Here is a 23,991-nt window from a genome sequence, read left to right as displayed (position 1 = left end):
AGGCTTAATCTAAAAGACCATTGGAGGCTTAATCTAAAAGACCTAACCAAAGAAGTAAAGGATCTATACCCTAAATACTACAGAACACTTCTGAAAGAAATTGAGGAAGACACAAAGAGATGGGAAAATATTCCATGCTCCTCATGGATTGGAAGAATTAATATTGTGAAAATGTCAATGCTACCCAGGGCAATTTACACATTTAATGCAATCCCTATCAAAATACCATGGACTCTCTTCAGAGAGTTGGAGCAAATCATCTTAAGATTTGTGTGGAAAAGACCCTGAATAGCCAGGGGAGTATTGAAAAAAAAAAAAAAAAAAACTACAGCCGGGGGCATCACAATGCCAATTTCAGGTTGTACTACAAAGCTGTGATCAAGACAGTGTGGTACGGGCACAGAAACAGACACAGATCAATGGAACAGAATAGAGAATCCAGAAATGGGCCCTCAACTCTATGGTCTACTAATATTCAACAAAGTAGGAAAGACTATCCACTGGGAAAAGGACAGTCTCCTCAATAAATGGTACTGGCAAAATTGGACAGCCACCTGCAGAAGAATGAAACTAGACCATTCTCTTACACCATACACAAAGATAAACTCAAAATGGATGACAGATGTAAATGTGAGACAAGAATCAATCAAAATCCTAGAGGAGAACACAGGCAACACCCTTCTTGAACTTGGCCACAGCAACTTCTTGCAAGATACATACATGAAGGCAAGGGAAACCAAAACAAAAATGAACTATTGGGACTTCATCAAGATAAAAAGCTTCTGCACAGCAAAAGAAACAGTCAACAAAACTAAAAGACAACCTACAGAATGGGAGAAGATATTTGCAAATGACATATCAGATAAAGGGCTAGTATCTAATATCTATAAAGAACTTATTAAACTCAATACCCAAGAAATAATCCATCATGAAATGGGCAAAAGACATGAACAGAAATTTCACAGAGGAAGACCTATACATGGCCAACAAGCACATGAGAAAATGCTCTGCATCACTTGCCATCAGGGAAATACCAATCAAAACCACAATGTGATACCACCTCACACCAGTGAGAATGGTGAAAATTAACAAGACGAGAAACAACAAATGTTGGAGAGGATGTGGAGAAAGGGGAACCTTCTTGCACTGTTGATGGAAATGTGGACTGGTGCAGCTACTCTGGAAAACTGTGTGGAGGTTCCTCAAAGAGTTAAAAATAGAACTGCACTATGACCCAGCAATTGCACTGCTGGGGATTTACCCCAAAGATACAGATGCAGTGAGACGCCAGAACACCTGCACCCCAATGTTTCTAGCAGCAATGTCCACAATAGCCAAACTGTGGAAGGAGCCTCTGTGTCCAACGACAGATGAATGGATAAAGAAGATGTGTCTATGTATACAATGGAGTATTACTCAGCTATTAGAAACTACAAATACCCACCGTTTGCTTCGAGGTGGATAGAACTGGAGGGTATTATGCTGAGTGAAGTAAGTCAATCGGAGAAGGACGAACATTCTATGGTCTTATTCATTTGGGGAATACAAAAAAAATAGTGAAAGGGAATAAAGGGGAAAGGAGAGAAAATGAGTGGGAAATCTCAGTGAGGGTGACAGAACATGTAGAGACTCCTAACTCTGGGAAACCAACAAGGGGTGGTGGAAAGGGAGGTGGGTGGGGGGTTGGGGGTGACTGGGTGACGGGCACTGAGGGAGCTTGACAGGATAAGCCCTATATGTTGGCAAATTGAACTCCAATAAAAAAACATATAAAAAAATAAAAGACCATTGAGATGTAAAATTGTTGCACATTGTATTCCTTAATTTAAAGAAAACCCAACTGGCTTCTTGTATTTAATCAGAAATCTAGAACTTTCTGTGTATTTTTACTTTGATAAAGTGAAAACTGATTTAAATTAAAATGGTTTAAATGATTTAAGTGTTATCTTGATATAGCTTTCATAGATTTCTGGATTCTTTTCTAGTGGATCAATGACCTAGAAAATGATGATTTGTATGTTACATGGCCTGCAAGTTGCCAGGAGCTTCTCAAGCCAGTATTCCCTGGAACTATACCTTCCATAAGGCGTAATTTTCATAATTTGGTGAGTTTTATATGATATTTTGTAGACATCTTTTAAAAAGGTATCAGCATTCTTTTTGGATAACCCTGTTCTGCGTGAATAGGCATCTGTAATAAGGAGGGAAATACTTGCCTGATATAACAAGCTTGGGGTGGCGTGGCTGCTAAGGCATCCAAAGCCAGCAATGCCATACATAATCTGCCTCTTCTTATTTACATGTGCTTTCCTACTTCCGATGCAAAATTAATGAGTTATTTTACATTTTCTGAAAGGAATTTGAACTTTTTCCCTTCTATATTATAAAGAACTAATTAAAGATTAAAGCTTAGTACATTTCAGAGAAAAATCTAGAAATATTTTATCATCTATGCATATGAGGTCACTGTTACAGTATTGAATAACCTTACACAACTATGAAATGTGCAGAAAACGCTTAGCTAGGGCTTTTTTGTTGTTGTTTTCCACAAAGAAAGCGAATATGTTATTTCCTACAGCAATGTAGAACAAGCAGTTACATTAATGCAATTTTTTTCAAAAATCAATTACTATCTTCTTTTAAAAAAAAAGTTATGGAAAATCCAGTGCACATTTAGAATAAGGTATTTCATTTGTTATTTAAAAAAATTTACTTGGGATGCCTGGGTGGCTCAGTGGTTGAGTGTCTGCTTTTGGCTCAGGGCATGATCCCAGCGTCCTGGGATCGAGTCCCAGAGTCCCACATCGGGCTCCCTGCATGAAGCCTGCTTCTCCCTCTGCCTGTGTCTCTGCCTCTCTCTCTGTATCTCTCATGAATAAATAAAATCTTTTAATAAAACTATTTTTAAAAATTACTTTGTGCTGTGCTTCAAAAAGAGGATGAGTGATCTGATATTAAATTCCATGTATTTAACAGATGTGCACCTTTTAGAAATCCTTCATTACCTGTGAAATTCCTTCTTATATAAAATTCTTTAGAATTGTTAGGAATTTCTTTTATTATGTTTTAAAGATTTTATTTATTCATAAGAGAAACAGAGGCAGAGACACAGGCAGAGAGAGAAGCAGGCTTCTTGCAGGGAGCCTGATGTTGAGCCTGGGACTCAATCCCAGGACTCTGGGATCATGCCGTGAGCCAAAAGCAGATGCTCAACCTCTGAGCCACCCAGGCATCCCTAGAAATTTCTTTTAAAAAAAAAAGATTTTTTGGTTTCATACTTTTAGTGACAGAAAATAGAAACTTGAATTTCATGAAAATTCCAAAGTGTTAAAACACAATAGTGATTTATAAACTATCTACTTTCTTTTAGGTTCTGTTTATTGATCCTGCTCAAGAATATGCCTTGGATTTTATAAAACTTGCTGAACTTTTCTATTATCATAAAATTCCTCTTAGGTAATTGTCAATTTATAACATTAAATGGTCAACTGAAGGAAATCCAGTAATGTTCATGTTGTACTACAGAGTATTACACAGAGTGTTGATGTGGGATTCAAAGCAGTGGTCATCTTTAATGCCTATCACAACACAGCTGTGCTGTGAGGTGTCATTACCTTTATGATAGACTCTATTAATCAAAGCTGCTTAGTAATCTCATTTACCAACTGTTACTTTCCTGAGAGAATGATCTGATCACTTTGGGTGTCTAAAGATGAATCCATTTCCCTCAGGTTGTGTTAAGAGTACACTTCCCCTTTATTTTTCTGGAAAAACATGGTCATTAGATAATTTCACCACCAGAGTTTGACAGTTTAGAGGAATCCATTAGTTAGGCAAATGTTGTTGAATAGACATTACAAATCAAACCTTTTCAAATATATTACTCCCCTATCCCCTCTATTAACACATTCTTCCATCTACATGTTATAGTCTAGTAATGTTGAAAAATGATGATTGGTTGTGATTTAAGGGGTAGTTTTAACGTTCCTTATTCACCTTCTTTTCCCAGAATTGGTTTTGTGTTCATTGTTAGCACAGATGATGAAATTGATGGAACAGATGACGTTGGCGTTGCTCTTTGGCGAGCTTTCAACTATATTGCAGAAGAACATGATGTATCACAGGCATTTATTTCCATAGTACAAGTGAGTGTACTAGGTATAATTTCTTTAGACTATATACTGGGTTTTTCTGCATTATTACTGTAATTATTCTCATTTATCTTTCAAAGTTTATTAAAAATGATAATGGGAATTAATATAGATAAATTTAATTCTTCCAACTCCCAACTGAGGTACATAATGTCCCCACTTTATAAATTAGGCAACTGAGACTGCCAAAATAGGAGAATTTACTTGAGCTTCTCCAGCTGCTAATGGAATTTAAATTGTATATATAAAGTTTAGAGGAAAACATACTCATAGAAAATGGTTAGGGAAGAATTCCTGAACTAGGTCTTGGGAAAAAAAAAACCATGAATAAAGAAGATTACTGCAAACTTAAATATTCTAAATGACTAAGTATGTAGACCCTTCCTAAAGAATTTCAGAAGAGAAGGAGATCACTTCATGACAGCAAATGGAGGTGGAAATAGCAGGATAGGTACTGAGTTTGACAAAGAGATTGTATAAAAAAAAGTAATTGGTAAGAACTTGATTAAAGAACAGTAAGATATGGGAAGCTTATTTCATAATTGAGGTTTTGAAACTGTTACGGCCCATTGTGGAAGCAAGTGTATTAAAGAACTGTATTTAACAATACTTAAGAAAGTCAGACTATAGTTTAGAAACTAGCTTTTGTTCGTTTTAAAATTCATTGGTCTTTAGTGTTCATTCACTATTACAACAAGGCAGGTGGTTCTTCAAAGTGAAAATATGAAATTACCAAAGCCCTGTAAACTCCCTGCCCTGCTTCAGTAGCTCCTGGGAACACCATGGAATACCTCACAAACTTACTGTTCGGGGGGCACAGAAACTACCTGCACTTCAGTGATGTGGGGATACACTTTGTTCCATAAAACAGTGCTGTAGATTATGTGTCAATCTTGTGTGTCAGTCTTACTTTTATTAACTTATTGGTGTAAGAGTTTTAAGGGACTTATTCAAACTGATGTAGCTTTTTGAAGTCTGGCCTGCTTATTGTGAAAAGATCGGTATGATATTCAAAACTGAGAAACTTGAACTTTTGAAATTCTCTTTACCTAAATTATCTTAATTTGCTCCATTGACTCTATTCTGTAAGTATCTTCTATCAGACATAAATTTGTATGTGATGCCATGCTTCTCAATCACTGACCCTTTTGAATTACCTTCTGTGATGCTCAGCATAATACTGTAATATCTTGGAAAACCAAATTACACTTAAACCATAGGTTTCCATACAATGCAGCATAAAAATATTAAATATATGCTATAGCCTAAAATTTATACTAAGCAATTAGAGGAAGGAGAGGGAAAAACGTGAAAATGTGTGAGAAAGGAATATTTATTTGTTTGTTTGTGTATTTATGATTTTATTTATTCATGGAGACAGAGAGAGAGGCAGAGACACAAGCAGAAGGAGAAGCAGGTTCCATTCAGGAAGCCTGATGTGGGACTCGATCCCGGGACCCCAGGATCACACCCTGAGCTGAAGGCAGGCACTAAACCATGAGCCACCCAGGCATCCCGAGGAAGGAATATTTAAAGCATACTAGACTATAGACTATAGTCTGACTTCCACCATGGTCAGAAGTGTGTGAATATTGGTGGTTATTCAAGCTACCTAAAATTCAACCCTAAAATTTTTGTAGCCTATAGAAAAGTAAAACATGATTGAGCTAACATTCTCTTGAGAACCCTAAAATTTTTGTAGCCTATAGAAAAGTAAAACATGATTGAGCTAACATTCTCTTGAGAATGTATTGTCCTTTAGATGACTTAGCTTCACTAATTTAGAATAATTTGAGCAAAAATCTAGTCTTTTAGTAAAATATGTGAATTATAAAATCTCTTTAATATTGTTTCATTATTTTCAATGAGAAAGTTATTTTATCTAAATTACATAATTTGCAAATACAATATCCGGAGAAAGGAATATAATTGAAGATCAGAATTGTAAGTATATGAAAATTAGTGACATGTGATAGAGGATTATGGTAGAGTAAGTACAGTATTTATGTAGTAAAACAGTCTGACTGTGTAACTCAGCTCTCCACAGTGGCTATACAAACTTACAAGTAATTTAATTTTCTCTTCCTACCTTATAAGATTAAGATTTTTAAAAATGTATGTTACATACTAGATGAATATTTGTTGAATGCATGTTTGAGAATGCAGAAGTAATTTAAGGCTTTAGCTTTGGCCATAATGGGGTAATCAGATTAACTATCTCACAGTAAGCAAGTATAAAACTGGACAGAATACATGAAATAAGTCAGTTTTCAGAAGTTCAACAAGAGGTACAAGAACTATGATCCTGGCAAAAAGATCAAAATAAAAATATTCACAGATAGAATTCTTGGAACTACCAAAGGAGATCCTTCAGGCTGAGAGGAAGCGACACCAGATGGTAACTCACATTCACAAGAAGAGGTAAATAAAATGTAAATATATGGTACATACAAAAGGCTATAAGAATATATTTTATCATGTTTAAATTGCACAAGATGAAACAAAACAAATTTTAACATATATAACATATGACAATAATTGTACAGAGGAATGAAGGATTAAATGGATCTGTATTGGTACTTAAAATTTGATATTTTGATAACATCAAGTTAGGATTAGTAGGAAGTAGATTGTAGTAAATTGACACAACTGGATATCCGCATGCAAAGTGATGAAACTGAATCCCTATCTTATACCAGACACAAAGGTTAACTGAAAATGGATTAAAAAGTTGAACATAAGACTTGAAACCGTTCTAAAAGAAAACACGGGGGGTAAGTTCCTTGACATTGATCCTGGCAATGATTTTTTGGACTTGACAACAAAAAGGCAACAAAAGCAAAAATAAACAAGGGGTTTATATCAAAATAAAATGCGTCTGCACAGCAAAGGAAACTATCAGTGAAACAAAACAGCTGTGGAATGGGAGAAAATATTCGCAAACTACCTATTCAATAAGAAGTTAATGTCCAAAATATACAAGGAATTCATACAACTCAATAGCAAAAAAACAAACAAAAAAAAGTAAACAACCCAATTTAAAAAATGGGCAATAGATCTGAATAGCCATCTTCCCCCAAGACATACAGATGACCAGCAGGTATATGAAAAGGTGCTAGACTTGATTAGTCATCAAGGAAATGTAAATCAAAGCCCACAGTGAGCTGTCACCTCACACCTGTAGGGGGTCTGTTATTAGACAAACAGGATGAAAGATGCTAGCATCATGTAGAGAAAAGGGAACCCTCTGAGAATATAATTGGTACGGCCATTATGGAAAACAGTCTGGAAGTTGCTTAGGAAATTTAAAATAGCACCACAGTATGAACCAACAATCCCACTTCCGCTGTGTATCCAAAGAAATGAAATCAGTATCTTAAAGTGTTACCTGTACTCCCACATTTACTGCAGCGTTATTCACAATAACCAAGGTATGGAAGTGACTTAAGTATCCATCAGTGGATGCATGGACAAAGAAAAATGTATGGTGTGTATGTATGTATGTATTCATACATCAGAATATTATGCAGCCTTTACTTTTTATTTTTTTAAAGATTTTATTTATTCATGAGAGACACAGAGAAAGAGAGAGGCAGAGACACAGGCAGAGGGAGAAGCAGGCTCCATGCAGGGAGCCTAAAATGGGACTTGATCCCAGGTCTCCAGGATCAGGCCCTAGGCTGAAGGCGGCGCTAAATTACTGAGCCACCCGGGCTGCCCTTATGCAGCCTTTAAAAAGAAGGAAATCCTATCATTTGTGACAACATGGATGAACCTGGAAGGCATTAGGCTAAGTGAAATATATCAAAGAAATATAAATACTGTATAATACCCCCTGTAGGTGGGATCTAAAAAAGCTGAACTCCTAGAAACAAAGTAAAAAAGTGGTTGGCCTGGGGATGGGCAAAATGGGGAAATGCTGGTCAAAGGGTACAAATTAGAATTAAAAAGAGAGGAGTGAGTTCTGCAGATCGCATGTACAGCATGGTGACTGTGATTCATAATGCAGTACTGTAGAATTGAAATTTGCCAGAAGAATTCTAGTGTTCTTACCAAAAAGAAGGGAAAATTTGTGTCACATGATGGATATATTAATTCAGTGGTGGGAATCCCCTCACTATGCATTTGTTAGGCCATCATGTTGTACAGTTTAAATGAATTGCTATGTTATTTGTCAGTTATACTTTAATAAAGGTAAAGAGAGAAAAAAAATTATATGGAGAAGTAAAGACCTGAAATTGCTGTTTTTGCTTACCAAAGTATATAACAGTTTTATAGTTTTAAAAATGTATAAGAACTTTGGCTCATTATATATCTAAGTAGCTTATGCAAGACATTCTCCCTGCCTTAGATAACTTAAGAATATCTATTTTAAAATGACTAATTTGTAAGATGACTAATCTCAATAATTTTTCATCTATAATTTTTGCTTTATTCAAAAATCTCATTTTTCTAATCCCATTTGTTTTACAGAAGGCTGAAATTTTTGTTTTTTGTTCAGTTACTAAAATCATAGCATACTCTGCTTGATACAAGGAGGAATCTTACCTTCTTACCTATAAATTAAGAAACTTATAAAACTAAACGGTGGGATCTAATTACAGACCTGTGCCTTTTCTTCAAGGAGCAGGTTGCCACGTTTATGTGAGAAAAGGGAAATAAAGAAGAATGTTGGTTCCTTATCATGAGGAATAACATGGGGCTTCCATCAGCTCTCTCTGGCAATGATTTTAAGTGAATTGGAGAGGCAGACTTAAGTGCAAGAGAGAGAGTGGGAGCACACACTCGAGAGCAGGGGGAAAGGGCAGAGGGAGAAAGAGAAACAAGCTCCCTGTTGAGCAGGGAGCTCCATGTGGTACAGGTCTTGGGGCTTGTTCCCAGGATCCTGAGATCATGAACTGAGCCAAAGGCAAACACTTCACCAGCTGAACCACCTGGGTGTCCTCAAAACAACATTCTCGACTGATGGAGGTTCCCCCGCTTCTGAGAGTAAAGCATTCCTATGAAACCTTATGTACTAAGTCCAAATGGTGTAAAGGAAAGAAGCAGTCACCATCAATTTATATGGAAAAGTTATTGAGTATTTTCCAGAACCAAAAAATAACCTCTTTTAGGCTGTTTTTACACCTTAAGACATATCTTGCTAATGATGCACAGAATAAATTGAGAAAGCACAGATGTTTGCAGACACAGTTCAAAGCTCTAGCAGCTTGATGGTGAGATCCCAGAGTTGTAGTTCCTGGGGATGGAACCTGGCAGGGCCACTCTCACTGCAAAACAAACACCGAATGCTATTTTCATTTTCTAACATTTTTCATAAAAGCAAAGATCCTCTCTGGGTTTCTTTTTGGTTAGTGAAAACAGATACTTATGTCACTCTTGTTAAAAAAAGAAAAAAGGTGTCATAACATGAACTTTGGAGAAGTGAGAGATATCCATATATCAAAATGCTACTAAGTGGTGTTTGTAAGTACAAGTTTCTTCTCCTTGGGAAGTTTTTTCTCCGGAATGTCTTAATGCGAGGTCAGTGTTCATATTTATGTCTCAACTGAGACATCTGCCCGGACATACCTTCTCTCTTTGAGGCAGAGCTGCCCCTTTCCCCATGCCTAGCAGAATGTCTGGGGCATAGAAGAGGGTCTATAATGAAAGAGAAATGAAACAAGAAAATAAAGGAGCTGCAGCTTATATCATGCCACTCTGCTTACAATATCTGAGGTGGAGGCGGGGGAGAATGGAGGTGCAGAGGAAACCTAGTCAAGGTCTTTACAGGAGAGCAATCAGGAATGAAATAAAGCCTTTCTGAAAAAAGTCATTTAAAGTATTTTATACATACCTTTTTAAATAAAGGGAGCCATTATTTTACTAAGAATCACAGTAACTAGTTTGAGCAAAATAGAACATGCTATGATATTTTTGAAAGCTATGAAATAGTCACAAAACCATTTTTATTGGGAGATATATTGTGTGGTTAAAATGAATTATCTGTGTGGGTGGGGGACATGTGTATATATGTACATATGTGGTATACTTAGAACTTAAAAGTATAAAGTGTCTTTTTATTTTATAAATCTGCATGTTCAGGATAAGAAAGAAAACTAACTGCCGTAAGATGAAAATTAATTATAAAACCTTTATTTCTGTAGATGTACCAAAAAGTGAAGAATGACAATATCCTCACTGTGGACAATGTGAAGAGTGTTCTCCTAGATATATTTCCAGATGCTAATATTTGGGATGTTTTGGGAATTCATTCTAAATATGATAATGACAGAAAGGTGAGTTGGAATGCAGATTTTCAAAAATATGATCCAAGAAACTTTTACTATAATCTCATGAATAAGTGATGTCAATATAGTTAACTCATGATTTGGGTTTTAGACCCTCCCTTCTTTCTTTCTTTTTTTTTTTTTTAATTTTTTTTTTTTTTTTTTTTTTATGATAGTCAGAGAGAGAGAGAGAGAGAGAGGCAGAGACACAGGCAGAGGGAGAAGCAGGCTCCATGCACCAGGAGCCCGACGTGGGATTTGATCCCGGGTCTCCAGGATTGCGCCCTGGGCCAAAGGCAGGCACTAAACCGCTGCGCCACCCAGGGATCCCCCTCCCTTCTTTCTAAAGGAGATTTAAGACCTCTGAATGATGCAAAAGTTGTTTTCGAGTACTTAAATTGCCATTATCGACCTTTCTTAAAGTACAAGAAAAGATAATTATCAGGATTTACAGGATAGGGAACTTGAATGTAGAATTTTAAAGAATGTAATTTATACTTTTTTTTAAGATTTATTTATTTATTCATTCATTCATTCATTCATGAGAGAGAGAGAGAGAGAGAGAGAGAGAGAAAGGCAGAGGGAGAAGCAGGCTCCATGCAGGGAGCCCGACGCAGGACTCGATCCCAGGATTCCAGGATCAGGCCCTGGGCTGAAGGCGGCGCTAAACCACTGGGACACCGGGGCTTCCCTAATTTATATTTTCTTAGGAAGGAGTGGAGAGCTGGCTTCTTAGATAAATACTAGGACAAGAACCAAACTTGGAAAGAAGGAACATCACTGGGGCTGAATTTCTCATGCCCATACAGATCCCGAGTTTTTTAGATGAGTTCCTGCATTTTATAAGTTTTTAGGCTATAGATCTGATCCTGTCTCTCCTGTATGTAATATTTCTCCATGCTAACAGTAAAGTTCAGGATTATTGACATTATAATGTCTCACCTGATTCCATCCCTGTTCAACTCTTTAGTCTCACCTTTCACAACTCTCCTCTCTCTTCTGTTCTCACCACGTGGGCAGATCAGTACAGGTTCCTGAATGGGCTCCTCCTTCTCATCAGAGGGCTTTTGAGTGCTTGTTCCCAGGGTTCATGCACCTTGCCTCCCTTGTCTTCTCACCTGTGTGTGCTTCTCTGGGGCTTTTGGCTTCTTTAATGTTACTTTGGGGGAAAATAACACTTTGGGTAGGACTTCTGGGAAGCCTTTTCTGACCCTCCCCATGACATCGTGCTAACATCACATGCTACAGTAGTACTGTGTACTCCTGCATAATGCTTGTGACAATGGGCTGTTCCATCACCTGCCTTCTCACTGGACTACATCCTCTCTAAGAGCAGGGGTCATGTCTCTTATTGGGACTTGCAGGCACAGTGCCCAGGAACATGGTATGTGATCACTAAACATCTACTTAGTGAAATTACTAAGGAGGCAAGGCCATTTGAGAGTGTGGGTTGCATGGTAGGATAGAACTTTACAAGAACAGTGAAGTGTTTTTTTAAATTTCTAAATTCTATTTAAATTCAATTAACATATAATGTATTATTGGTTTCAGAGGTAGACATCAGTGATTCATCAGTCTTATATAACACCCAGTGCTCATTAATCACGTGCCCTCATTAATGTCTCTCAGGTACCCATCACCCTATGCCCCTCCTCTCCAGCGACCCTTGTTTGTTTCCTGTGATTAAGAGTCTCTTATGGTTTCTCTCTCTCTCTGATTTCGTCTTATTTTTCCCTCCCTTCCCCAATGCTCCTCTGTTTTGTTCCTTAAATGACACATACAAATGAGATCATATAATTGTCTTTCTCCGATTGACTTATTTCACTTAGCATAATATCCTCTAATTCCATCCACATTGTTGAAAATGGCAAGATTTCATTTTTTTGATGGCTAAGTAGTATTCCATTATATATACATATATCACCTCTTCTTTATCCATTCATCAGTTGATGGACATCTGGGCTCTTTCCGTAATCTGGCTATTGTGGCCATTGCCACTGTAAACACTGGGGTGCAGATGCCCTTTCGGATCACTGTATTTGTATCTGTGGGGTAAATACACAGGAGTGCAACTGCTGTGTTGTAAGGTAGCTCTATTTTTAACTTTTTGAGGAACCTCCACAACCTCAACCTCTTTGAGGACCTTCCTTTTTGAGGAACGTTGTGAGGCCACACAAGCTTGCATTCCCACCAACAGTGTAAGAGGATTCCCCTTTCTCCGTATCCTCTCCAACATCTATTGTTTCCTGACTTGTTCATTTCAGCCATTGTGACTGGTGTGAGGTGGTATCTCATTGTAGTTTTGATTTGTATTTCCCTGATGCCGAGTGATGTGGGGCATTTTCTCCTGTGTCTGTTGGACATTTGTATGTTTTCTTTGGAGAAATGTCTGTTCATGTTTTCTGTTCATTTCTTGACTGGATTATTTGTTCTTTGGGTGTTGAGTTTGAGAAGTTCTTTATAGATTTTAGATACTAGCCCTTTATCTGATATGTCATTTGCAAATATCTTCTGCCATTCTGTCCACTGTCTTTTGATTTAGACAGCTGTTTCTTTAGTGCACAAAAGCTTTTTATCTTGATGGAGTCCCAATAGTTCATTCTTTTGTTTCCTTTGCCTTTGGAGACGTGTCTAGTAAGAAGTTGCTGTGGCCAAGGTCTCTGGCCATGTTCTCCTCTAGGATTTTGATGGATTCCAGTCTCACATTTTAGTCTTTCATCCATTTTGAGTCTGTTTTGTGTATGGTGTGAGGAAAAGGTCTAGGTTCACTCTTCTGTATGGGCCTGTCCAATTTTCCCAACATTATTTGTTGAAAAGACTGTCTTTTCTCCATTGTATATTTTTGCCTCCTTTGTTGAAGATTAGTTGACCATAGAGTTGAGAATCCATATCTGGGTTCTCTATTCTGTTCCATTAATCTATGTCTGTTTTTGGGCTAGTACCATACTTTCCTGATGACTACAGCTTTGTAATAGAGCTTAAAGTCCAGAATTGTGATGCCACCAGCTTTGGTTTTCTTTTTCAACATTCCTTTGGCCATTCAGGGTCATTTTCTAGTTCCATACAAATTTTAGGATTATTTGTTCCTACTCTGCGAAAAAAGCTGATGGTATTTTGATAGGGATTGCATTGAATCCTACCTAGAGATACCTAGAGATATACCTAGAGATCACTCTAGGTAGCATAGATATTTTAACAATAGTTATTCTTATCAATGAACATGGAACATGTTTCCATTTCTTTGAGTCTTCCTCAATTTCTTTCATGAGTATCCTATACTTTTCTGAGTACAGAAAGTACAGATCCTTTGCCTCTTTGGTTAGGTTTATTTCTAGGTATCTTACGGTTTTGGGTGCAATTGTGAATGGGATTGATGGGATTGACGCCTTAATTTCTCTTTCTTCTCATTGTTACTGTATAGAAATGCAACTGATTTCTGTACATTGATTTTATATTTTGTCATGTTGCTGAACTCCCAAATGAGTTCTAGCAATTTTGGGGTGGAATCTTTTGGGTTTTCCATGTAATATGATGTCATCTGCAAAGAGTAAGAGTTTTATAACTTCTTTGCCTATTTGTTTTTTTTTTTTAAGATTTTATTTATTTATTCATAGAGACACAGAGAGAGAGAGAGGGACAGAGGCACAGGCACAGGCATCGGGCTCCCTGCATGGAGCCTGCTTCTCCCTCTGCCTGTGCCTCTTTGCCTATTTGAATGCCTTTTATTTCTTTTTGTTGTCTGATTGCTGAGGCTTAGGACTTATAGTACTGTGTTGAACAGCAGAGGTGATAGTGGACATCCCTGCTGTGTTCCTGACCTTAATGGAAAAGAGAGCGTGAGGTTTTAGAAATTGCTGCTCGGGGGGCTACGAAAGGCAGTAAGGTGAAGCCATGTATAAAAATGGCTATGATGCCAAATTCGTGCTCAAGTTGCCTACCATAAATTTACAGGAGCATCAATCTCTTTTGTTTTAAAGAAAGTCCAAAATGCCAGGCATATGAATGAAGGAAGGCAGCTGGATAAAGTGCTGTAAGGTTGAAATGTTATAAGCTAGATATGACATTGGCTTAAGAGGCCCAAGGATTAGCCCATGTGAAGATCTCTGGGATGTGTACAGGCTGCATAGAAATGGAAGTGAAGCCAGGAAGCCAGAAGTCCAGGTTCAATGTAATTGAAAAGCCAGTGTGATAGGAATTGTGAATTTTTTACTCATGTAAGAGTGGTTTTTCCAAATCATAATTTCTTTTTCTTTTTTTTTCAAATCATAATTTCTAAGCTGAGAATAAGTCTCATTGACTTTTTTCATTACTATATTTTTATATAATTAAAAACAAAACTAAAAAGCAACCGAGATGAACTTTATTTTAGGGCCAAGTTGCATCGAGGCATCTCTTCTTAGAAAAACATTTTTTTATGAATAGTCTTCAAGTGCTTTTTTGGGGAAAAGGAACACAAATTTCCTGTAGTCGTTATGTAACCTCATGGAATATAAAAACAGTGAGTCTTTTTTTTTTTTTTTTTTTTAAAACAGTGAGTCTTTTAAAAAGATTTTATTTATTTATTTTGAGAGAGAGAATGATCGAGAGAGAACACAAGAGGTGGGAGGAGCAGAGAGAGAAGCAGACTCCCTGCTGAGCAGGGAGCCCCTTTGGGGCTCCATTCCATAACCCTGAGATCTTGACCTGAGCAGACACTAACCCACTGAGCCACCCAGGTGCCCGTTTCTTGTTCTTTTTGTAATGGAAGTGGGCTTTTCTCTGCTTGCTCCCTGGTGGTAGAGCACAGTTGCTATTCAGACCTCACCTTCCTTAGGGACTGAGGCTTGTGCAAATATCATACCTGTCAAGCGTGACTGGTAGATACATAATAGTGATACTAAGAATCACTGCTCATTTGAGAGTAAAACATTTTTCTGGTTGATTTGCCCTTTTTTTTTTTTATATATGAATCTGAAACTGCTTATTGATTTGTTACTAAGTTGTATATGCCTTGTTTCTTAAGAACCAGTTCTTAAAGAATAGGCTTTAAATACTATAATTAACCAGTTCAAGTTAATTATAGTATTTAAAGCCTTTTATAACATCTGTGTCCCTGAGGCTGTTAAGTGCATTAAGGTAAAATACATTCCTGAGAACAGCTGGTAAGAAATAGTCAAGCTGTTTATGTAATTGCAATAGATTTCTTTAAAAGTTTAAAATATTATTCATAATCTAACTTGTATGTGGAAGGAAATGGATTCATTTACTCATGACTGTTCTAGGTAAATATTAACAGCAGTATCTGCTGTGATCCAAATGAATTTCAGGTATTATACAGCCCAAACCAACTACTTAGTATCAGTTGCCATAAAACATCATCTGAATAACACTATGATATCCTTAAATATTGGTATTCACAATGCAATATTGTTATTTCCCATTAATTGCCTTTTTTCATTCATACCATATGTGGATGTAAATATCATTTCCAACTGACCTGTAACTACTTCAACAAAATAAATCTAATTCTTTTGTATTCCTCCAGTTGTAGAGGACATCTTAAGTTTTAGATACATTTGCTGAGTTCCTGTTGTAGTAACTGGGGATTGAGCTCTCTTCTACCTCCCTACCTTCACTTGGTCTCTCCAAGTCCAGAAGCATAACTTAAAATATTTAAAAACAGTTGTGGGGCAGCCCCAGTGGTGCAGCAGTTTAGCGCTGCCTGCAGCCCAGGGCGTGATTCTGGAGACCCTGGATCGAGTCCCACGTCGGGCTCCCTGCTTCTCCCTCTGCCTGTCTCTCTGCCTCTCTCTCTCTGTCTCTGTCTCTGTCTCTATGAATAAATAAATAAAATCTTAAAAAAAAAAAAGACGGTTGTGGCTTCAAGAGCAACAGGTCAGAGAGCCAACCAGAAGCAGATCCTAGAGCTGCAATCAAGTCTTAAGGCCCTGCTGCTAACGGTCACTGTGTAGTGGCTGAACCATGTTGACATTGAGGATCTAGGAGAGAGGTCAAAGTGGCAATTGTCATCCCAGGACAGCAGCTATTTACCAGCTGGTACAGAAATATTTCAGTACATTAAGAAATGGTAAGGCCTATACAGTGCAAACCAGGTGATTGTGAGGTCTGTTTTTAACACATTTTGCTTAAGGGAATATTTAGTGTGTGTGTGACTTTTGAGGTATTCCTTGCTTAGTAAATCAAATACTATGATTGTCTTTCCATTTTTTAGCAACTTGATTTTTTTAAAGATTACTCCTTTTTTTTTTTAACCTATTTGCATAGTATTCTTATTGCAAATGTATCCAGATAGTCAATAGATTGGTAAGTTTACCTATCCAGAAATTTTCTTACAAATTTACTTAAACATAGCAGCTAACAAACCAGCACTCATGCTCTGGACCTAAAGTACAGCTTCCTTTCTGGGTCTCCTTTTGCCACTCTCATTTTATAGGTTTCTGCTTTATCTCTGGTTTTGTGAGTATTATAACTTTCCCTATTTTTTTTATTTATTTCTGATTTTACTTCTCTCCCAGATAAGCATGCATGAGAGAAAAATTATTTTAATCTTATGCTACATTTCCATCTTATTGGTAATTGGACTGGGTAATCCTTTTTCTTCCAGTTTTGGAAGCTGTCATTACTGTCTCCTATCTCCTAATAGGCTGTAGAGACCAGTAATCATTCTGATTTTAATTCGTCTTTCTGCTTCAATTATGTATTTATCCAGTTTGAAAGGTTTTAGAATCTTTTTCTCCCTGGCGTTTGGAAATTTCATGATGGTATATCTTTGTATTGATCCTCTTTCCTTCAGTGTAGTAAGTATTGGTGAACTCCTACTGGAGATTTGTGTCCCATCAATTCTGGGAACTTTTGCTATTTCTCTAGTGCTTTCCTTCATTTTCTCTGTCCTCTCTGAATCTTCTCAGTCGAGTCTCTACTTGTTTTGTCTTCTTTTTTTTTTTTATTCCTTTGTCCTTTTCATTCAACTTTTTAAAATTTTCTGGAGATCTTTCTTGTATCCTATTCCTAGCTTACAGCATTTAGTTTTTCTTTTATGGACACAATATATTTTTTATGTAAGAGTGTTAATTTTGGGATGTGTTGTTCTGCTCCCTGCATTACCTCTGCCTTCTCTATGCTTCCTTTTCTCGTTCATTCTGATTTCTCTCTTTTGTGTTGGAACCATTTGTCAAATGTCTTATGATAACCTGGTTTTCTTTCACATGTGAGTATAAAACCCTAAAGAGCTAGTTACAAATACATGTTTCTTTTGAACTGGTGAGCCTCACTCAGGGAGCTGAGCTGACTTTCTCATTTAAAGCAGATTCTTCAAATGAGAATGTTTTATTTTGCTCTTGGATTACATGTGGCAGATGAGAGGGTGGAGAGGGTTCAGGTGTAAGAGGTGAGGGCATAGGATGTGTGCTGGAACAGGATGTGGTGTGGCCTAGGTGTGAAGGATGGGCACTTTAATGTGTCTGGTCTCCATCCCCTTTCCTGCCTGCTCTAAGCCCAGCTCGCCTCTGTGATTTAGTTTCAGCAGAGAAGAAGCAGGACAGTTTGACTTTTCAGCATTGAGAGGGGGGCCTGGAGATGCAGCTGCCTGGGCTGGTGCCTGCTCTTTGCTCTCATCCTCCTGTCCAGGTACCAAGTGTCTCCAGGGTTGCTGAAAAATGTTCACATTCTGTTCTGTCTCCACAGAGGCAACTTCCCTTTTTACTTTGCTTACCTGCTTTTTATCTTCTCCTGTTTTTCTTTACCTTGTGGGCTCATATTTTCTATTGTTATATTTTCAACTTGAGTGAAATGTGTGAAGCAAGAAGAGATGAGCATGTGTGTGAATGAATCTACCATATTTATTTATAAGATTTTATTTGAGATGGAGAGAGAAAGCGGAAGTGGTGGGGAGAGGCAGAGGGAGAAGCCGACTCCTCGCTGAGCAGGGAGTCCGAGGTGGGGCTCAATCCTAGGAACCTCTGATCATGACCTGAGCCAAAGGCAGATGTTTAACCCACTGAGCCACATAGGAGCCCAAATCTACCATATTTAACCAGAAACCCACTTTTACTCTTAAAAAGTTAAGTAGTGAAATGAACATTTTTGTGGTGTTACTATTTTAAAGTGTCTGCAGTCCTTGTCTCCTGAAGTCACGAATGTTAAGGACTTTTGTAAAGATTAAGACACAGTGCATTCCTCAGAAACATTAAGTTCTATTTTTTTAGTGTGCGAGTCCACACTTCCGTTAGAGCTCCCATTTCCTGCTGCCTTCCCTGCTGCTGTCCTGGGGCAGTGGTCTGCACCTTTGCCCATTTTTCCCAAATCTGTCTGCTCTCTAATGGAAGCCAGACTCTGTGTTAACTTGAAAGCCCTTCAGGTGTGCTTGGTCTCCCTCCACACCCGTCGCAAATGTTCTTCTAGGCATTCCTCAGTCCCCCAAAAGGCTTTCCACCTTCCTCTTGGTGCCTAGATCATTCTGACTCCTGCATCACAAAGAAAATAAAGAGTTTAGGCCTTTATTCCCTAAACTCACATTTCTTTAATTTTCTCTCTCCATTCAAACTTTATCAGTCCTTTCAAGAAAGATTTATTTATTGAATACTTACCAAATTCTAAGCACAAGTAGGCAAAGGAATAGAGCACAAGGAAGATCTCTAGGAAATTTTTAGTAAAATAAAATGAAAATGTAGTAGAACAGAGAGACAACAAAAGAAGGGAAAATAAGAATAGATGGTAAATAAGTAGAGACTCAATCAAGAAGACTCAGAAAGAACAGCAAAAATGAAAGGACAGCATCAGAGAAATAACTCAAAGAAATCCCTGAGATTGTTGGACAGGAGTTCACTAGAAGGGGTCCACCAGATAGGCAGCCCGGAGGATGAGGAAGGAGTGCTGGGCGGATGGACAGAAGGAACTGGTCTCTGAATCGAGGATGGTAAGCTGAGGCCCAAAGTAGGAGGAAGAGTTGGATCCAAGAAGACAAAGCAACAGGAGATTAACCCCCTCAAGAAAGATGTTGGAAGAACTGTGTTTCTCTTCTCACAATGAAGAACTGTGAGAAATTGGCATTGCCGCTGTCCAGATAACAAGCATGTGTTGTGTTTGTGTTGTGGAGGGAAGTTGGAGGATGAGTCCAGAATGAGCTGGAGTGGAGAAGGAGGAGCTGGACCACACAGTGAACAATATTTAATTTGAACTCAGTAAAAAATCTGAAACAACAATTTCAGATTTTTGGCAACAGTAAAAAAATCTGAAAGATACTAAGCAGTGAAGAGATAGCAACCTGCCTTATTTTGAAAGAGCATCTCCATTATTTTGAAGCGATTGTTGGAGGGTTAAAGTTTATGGGGTTGCCTGTAGCTCAGAAGAGAGGACCAAGAGGAACTGCCCTAAATCCCTTAGAAATAACGAGAAAGACCATAAAATAAAAGAGTTTGCGGGTATCATGTCTGTGCTGCTTGTGTCCCCAGATGCTGCTGGAAGTTCACTTTGGATCCTGTCTCTGCCCCCAAATGTGTTCAGTAACAAAAGCTCAACCGAGTAAAATTTAAAGATCTAACTGGCTTTTTTAAAGCATCCCGTCTAGCAAATAAAGGGACACTTGGAGGAGTTACAGACGGAAGGCTTTCATAGAAAGGTGGTGGGGAGTGGGGTGGGGGACAGGAAGGTTATTAACAAAAGAAAAGGATTATTTGGGGCCAGGTGGCTTTTTCCCTTGGGGGGCGGAGGGTGGGGTGGGGGGGGGGAGGCTAGGTTCTTACCCCGAAGATTACCTCACCTTTCTTTGGGGGATGGGAAGGGCTCTGTGGCAGACTCTGCTACTGGTCTGATGGAAGAATTCCTCACTGATGGGTTCAGGCTGCATTTCTGAGGGAGACCAAAACTGCAATTACATTAGGTAGTAAGCTTCTGTTTGGGAACTCACTCCTACAGGGCTAAAATCATAAAATTCAGTGTCATTGGCTTATTTGTGTTAATTAAAGCTTTTGGAATGGACAGATTGCCTAATTAGAAATCACAGAGTAAATCAGAAGAGAGCCTGTATTTCTATCAGAGACTCAAGTATCAAGCTACCTGGGGGGCTTGCCCATAAGCATCTTAAAAGAATCTAAAACCAAGCCCATCGTCTTCCTTGGTACCCTAAATGTTTTTTTTCTTCTTTATGCTCTATCCTAGAGGGTTGCTTCATCATTCACCCTGGTGCCAGATGCTAGAAGCCTGATGGTCATCCTGTCCTCCTGCTTCTCTCCCACCATCCCAGCCAGTACCTCATTCTGCCAGCTGAATGTTTCAGAAACTGCCTCATTCCATTCTCCCTTTGCCTGTTACCTCTCATTTCTATTCGGCTCTTGCTTTTTCCCTCCCACACTATTGTAGTCCCTGACCAACATTCCCAGGGCACAGTCTCCCATGCCCTTTCTTCTCACCGTTGCCATTGCACTGTAGTCTTTTTTAAAATAAGCAAAATCTGATAATATTATTTATTCTCTTCCCAGATGGAACTGACCATGCCCTCCTTGGTAGCCCTGGATGCTATATTCACAACATTTTTAGTGTAGCCATCTCTTCTCTAATAAAGTGTAACTTTCCTTAGGCTAGAATTTACATTTTATTTATATGCATTTGTAAGCCCAGTATACAGCAAGTGCCCAATAAATGCAGAGATAATGTAGTGATTAAGAGTTCAGACTCTTGGGATGCCTGAGTGGCTCAGTGGCTCAGTGTCTACCTTTGGCTCAGGGCATGATCCGGAGTCTTGGGATCGAGTCCCACATTGGGCTCCCCACGGGGAGCCTGCTTCTCTCTCTGCCTGTGTCTCTACCTCTCTCTCAGCAGTTCTAATGAATAAATAAAATCTTAACAAAAAAAAAAAAAGTTCAGACTTTAGAGAAAGCTCTAAATACAGATTTGGTTTCTAAAGTGCAGTAGCAACACAAAGAAATCTTGGCAGGGATGCAGAGAAAAGGGAACCTTCTTACACTGTCAGTAGGAATGTGAAATGGTGCAGCCACTCTGGAGACCAGTATAGAGGTTCCTCAAAAATTAAAAATAGAACTACCCTATGACCCAGCAATTACACTACTAGGTATTTACCCAAAATATCAATTTGAAGATATACATGCACCTCAATGTTTATAGTTATCAACAATAACCAAATTATGGAAAGAGCCCAAATGTCCATTAACTGAAGATGTGGTATGTATACACACAGTGGAATATTACTCAGCCATAAAAAAGAATGAAATAAGTCAGAGAAGGACAAATACTATATGATTTCACTCACATTTCGAATTTAAGAAACAAAACAGATGAACATAGAGAGGGGTAGAAAAGAGGCAGACCAGGAAACAGACCCTCAACTAAACAGAACAAACTGAGGGTTGCTGGAGAGAAGTGGATGGCAGATGGGTTCAATAGGCAATGGTGATTAAGAAGGCCACTTGTGATGAGCACTGAGTATTATATGTAAGTAATGAATCACTAAATTCTACCCCTGAAATTAATATGACAGTTACCTATTAACTAGCTAGAATTTATTTATTTTTTTAAAGATTTATTTATTTACTTATTTATGATAGACATAGAGAGAGAGAGAGATAGAGGCAGAGACACAGGAGGAGAGAGAAGCAGGCTCCATGCTGGGAGCCCAACGTGGAACTCGATCCTGGGACTCCAGGATCGCGCCCTGGGCCAAAGACAGGCGCTAAACCGCTGAGCCACCCAGGGATCCCCAACTGGCTAGAATTTAAATAAAAACTTGAAAAATAAATAAATAAATGTAGTAGCTGGGTGGCACCTGAGATGACTTCATCTCCATATGTCGTCATCTGTGAAATGGATGTAACAGTCATACTTAGCTTCACAGAGTAATTGTGAGAATGTTGGCAGTAATAATTACGATAATACATAGTTTTGAATAGCAAATGAATTGTTTAGTAACACTTTCTCACTCACAAGATAAAACCCAGATGTTGAGCACTTTCAGGTTCTGGCCTGTGCCCCTGTATCTGATCACTCCCACATATGTAACTCTGCCCACTGTAGGCACAGATTACTCGCAATTGCCTAATCATACCATATTCTCTCTTCCCTTCCATTCCTTCTTATACTGTCTTGCTTCACATGGAATATCTTTTTCCACTTTATCTTCTTGGCAAATGTTTACTCATCCCTCAAGACTTTCTGTGCCACTCCCTCCCAGAGCTTTCTCTGACTCCTTTCTCTCCTTATTCACGCTTGGTTATACTCTTCTCCCTGGCTCCCATGGAATTGTGTGGATGCTCCCATTTTGTGTGTGTCTATGAACCCCTTGAGGGCAGACTTTCAGCTCTGTATTCACAGCGTCTAGCCTAATGGTGTTGGCATGGATTCATGTAGATGTTTATTAAATAAATGAATGCAGGGATGAATTACTCTTTGATACAGATAAATGGTGTTTTTTTTAAAAACATGTTATGCTCTATACAAGGGCCAGCAAATCCTGCCTACCCACTGTCTGTCTTTACAAACACAGTTTTCTTGGGACATAGCCACGTTCATGCATCCGTGTGTTGTATTTCACTGATGTTGTGTATCACAACATCAGAGCTGTGTGCGTAGTTGAGACAGAGATGGATGGCCCGTGAAGCCTGAAATGTGTACTAGCTGGCCCTTTACAGAAAAAGCTTCCTAATTCTTGCTTTATGCAGGTAAAGTACTGTCCTTTAAGAATGTTTGCAGAGGACAAGTGAAATTAGCAAAATCACATTTTTTTCTATGGCCTATAAAAATATGGCAGTGTCTGTCCCTTATTTTTCATATGCATTTCTTTTCCAGATAGCCATATTTAGTTTAATTCTCTGGCATTTTTGAACTATTAAATAGGAAGGAGCAAGCTTTTATAAGATGACTGGCCTGGGTGCTTTGCCCCAAGCTCTTTATAATGGAGAACCCTTTAAGCTTGAAGAGCTGAATACTGAAGAGCTGGAAACAACTGTTCTTCACAGAATGATGGATGCAACCATAAATTTACAAAGGGAGGTTTTCATGGTAGGTAAGCATTTATGAGAAAATACATGATAAATGATATTTATAAATGATTTTTTGTATTAAAACATCTTTTCATGATGAAAGTTTCCATCCTGATCACTTAGTCATGAATTTAAAAGTAGTAATTAATTAAGCTTACCTGTGCATAATTACATTAAAAAAATTGCTTAATTGGAAAGAAAATTCAAATTTTTACAGCAAATGTATTGTGAAACTTATTGTATGAATCTTAATTGCCTAAATTATTTATTTACTTCATTGACGTAATCTTTAAGTGTATTCTATGCATAACTTTAAAATATATGCATATAAATTGCCTATATTACCTGAGTAATATTTTTTGTTGTTAGGGCACATTAAATGACCGAACAAGTGCGATTGATTTCCTTATGGAAAAGAACAATGTTGTACCCCGTGTAAATCCTTTGATTTTGGACACAGAGTGGCAGCCCCTTAATTTAATATCCACATCAGGTAAAATAATCCTTCCATATACTTCCTACAAATGCTTATTGAGTTGTGAATGTTTTATTAATTGTTTATTTAACATTTAATATGAAAAT

The 23,991-nt window shown here is 38.0% G+C and overlaps 1 protein-coding gene across 3 annotated transcripts in view; it reads left to right on the top strand.

The window, feature by feature from the left end:
• The window catches only part of UGGT2 (UDP-glucose glycoprotein glucosyltransferase 2), a 184,115-nt gene that overhangs the window by 87,347 nt on the left and 72,777 nt on the right, over positions 1-23,991 (top strand). For all 3 annotated transcript variants that reach the window (XM_049099391.1, XM_025441332.3, XM_049099392.1), the window contains 6 exons: positions 1,986-2,105; positions 3,371-3,456; positions 4,010-4,145; positions 10,298-10,429; positions 23,264-23,428; positions 23,779-23,902. In XM_049099391.1, the coding sequence (XP_048955348.1) occupies positions 1,986-2,105; positions 3,371-3,456; positions 4,010-4,145; positions 10,298-10,429; positions 23,264-23,428; positions 23,779-23,902 (763 nt within the window). The remainder of the gene's footprint in view (positions 1-1,985; positions 2,106-3,370; positions 3,457-4,009; positions 4,146-10,297; positions 10,430-23,263; positions 23,429-23,778; positions 23,903-23,991) is intronic.

The sequence above is a fragment of the Canis lupus genome, chromosome 22 (assembly GCF_003254725.2).
Source record: "Canis lupus dingo isolate Sandy chromosome 22, ASM325472v2, whole genome shotgun sequence".
Lineage (NCBI taxonomy): Eukaryota > Metazoa > Chordata > Mammalia > Carnivora > Canidae > Canis > Canis lupus.
The sequence above is the reverse complement of the archived record's forward strand: the minus strand, read 5'-3'. Positions and strand labels throughout refer to the sequence as shown.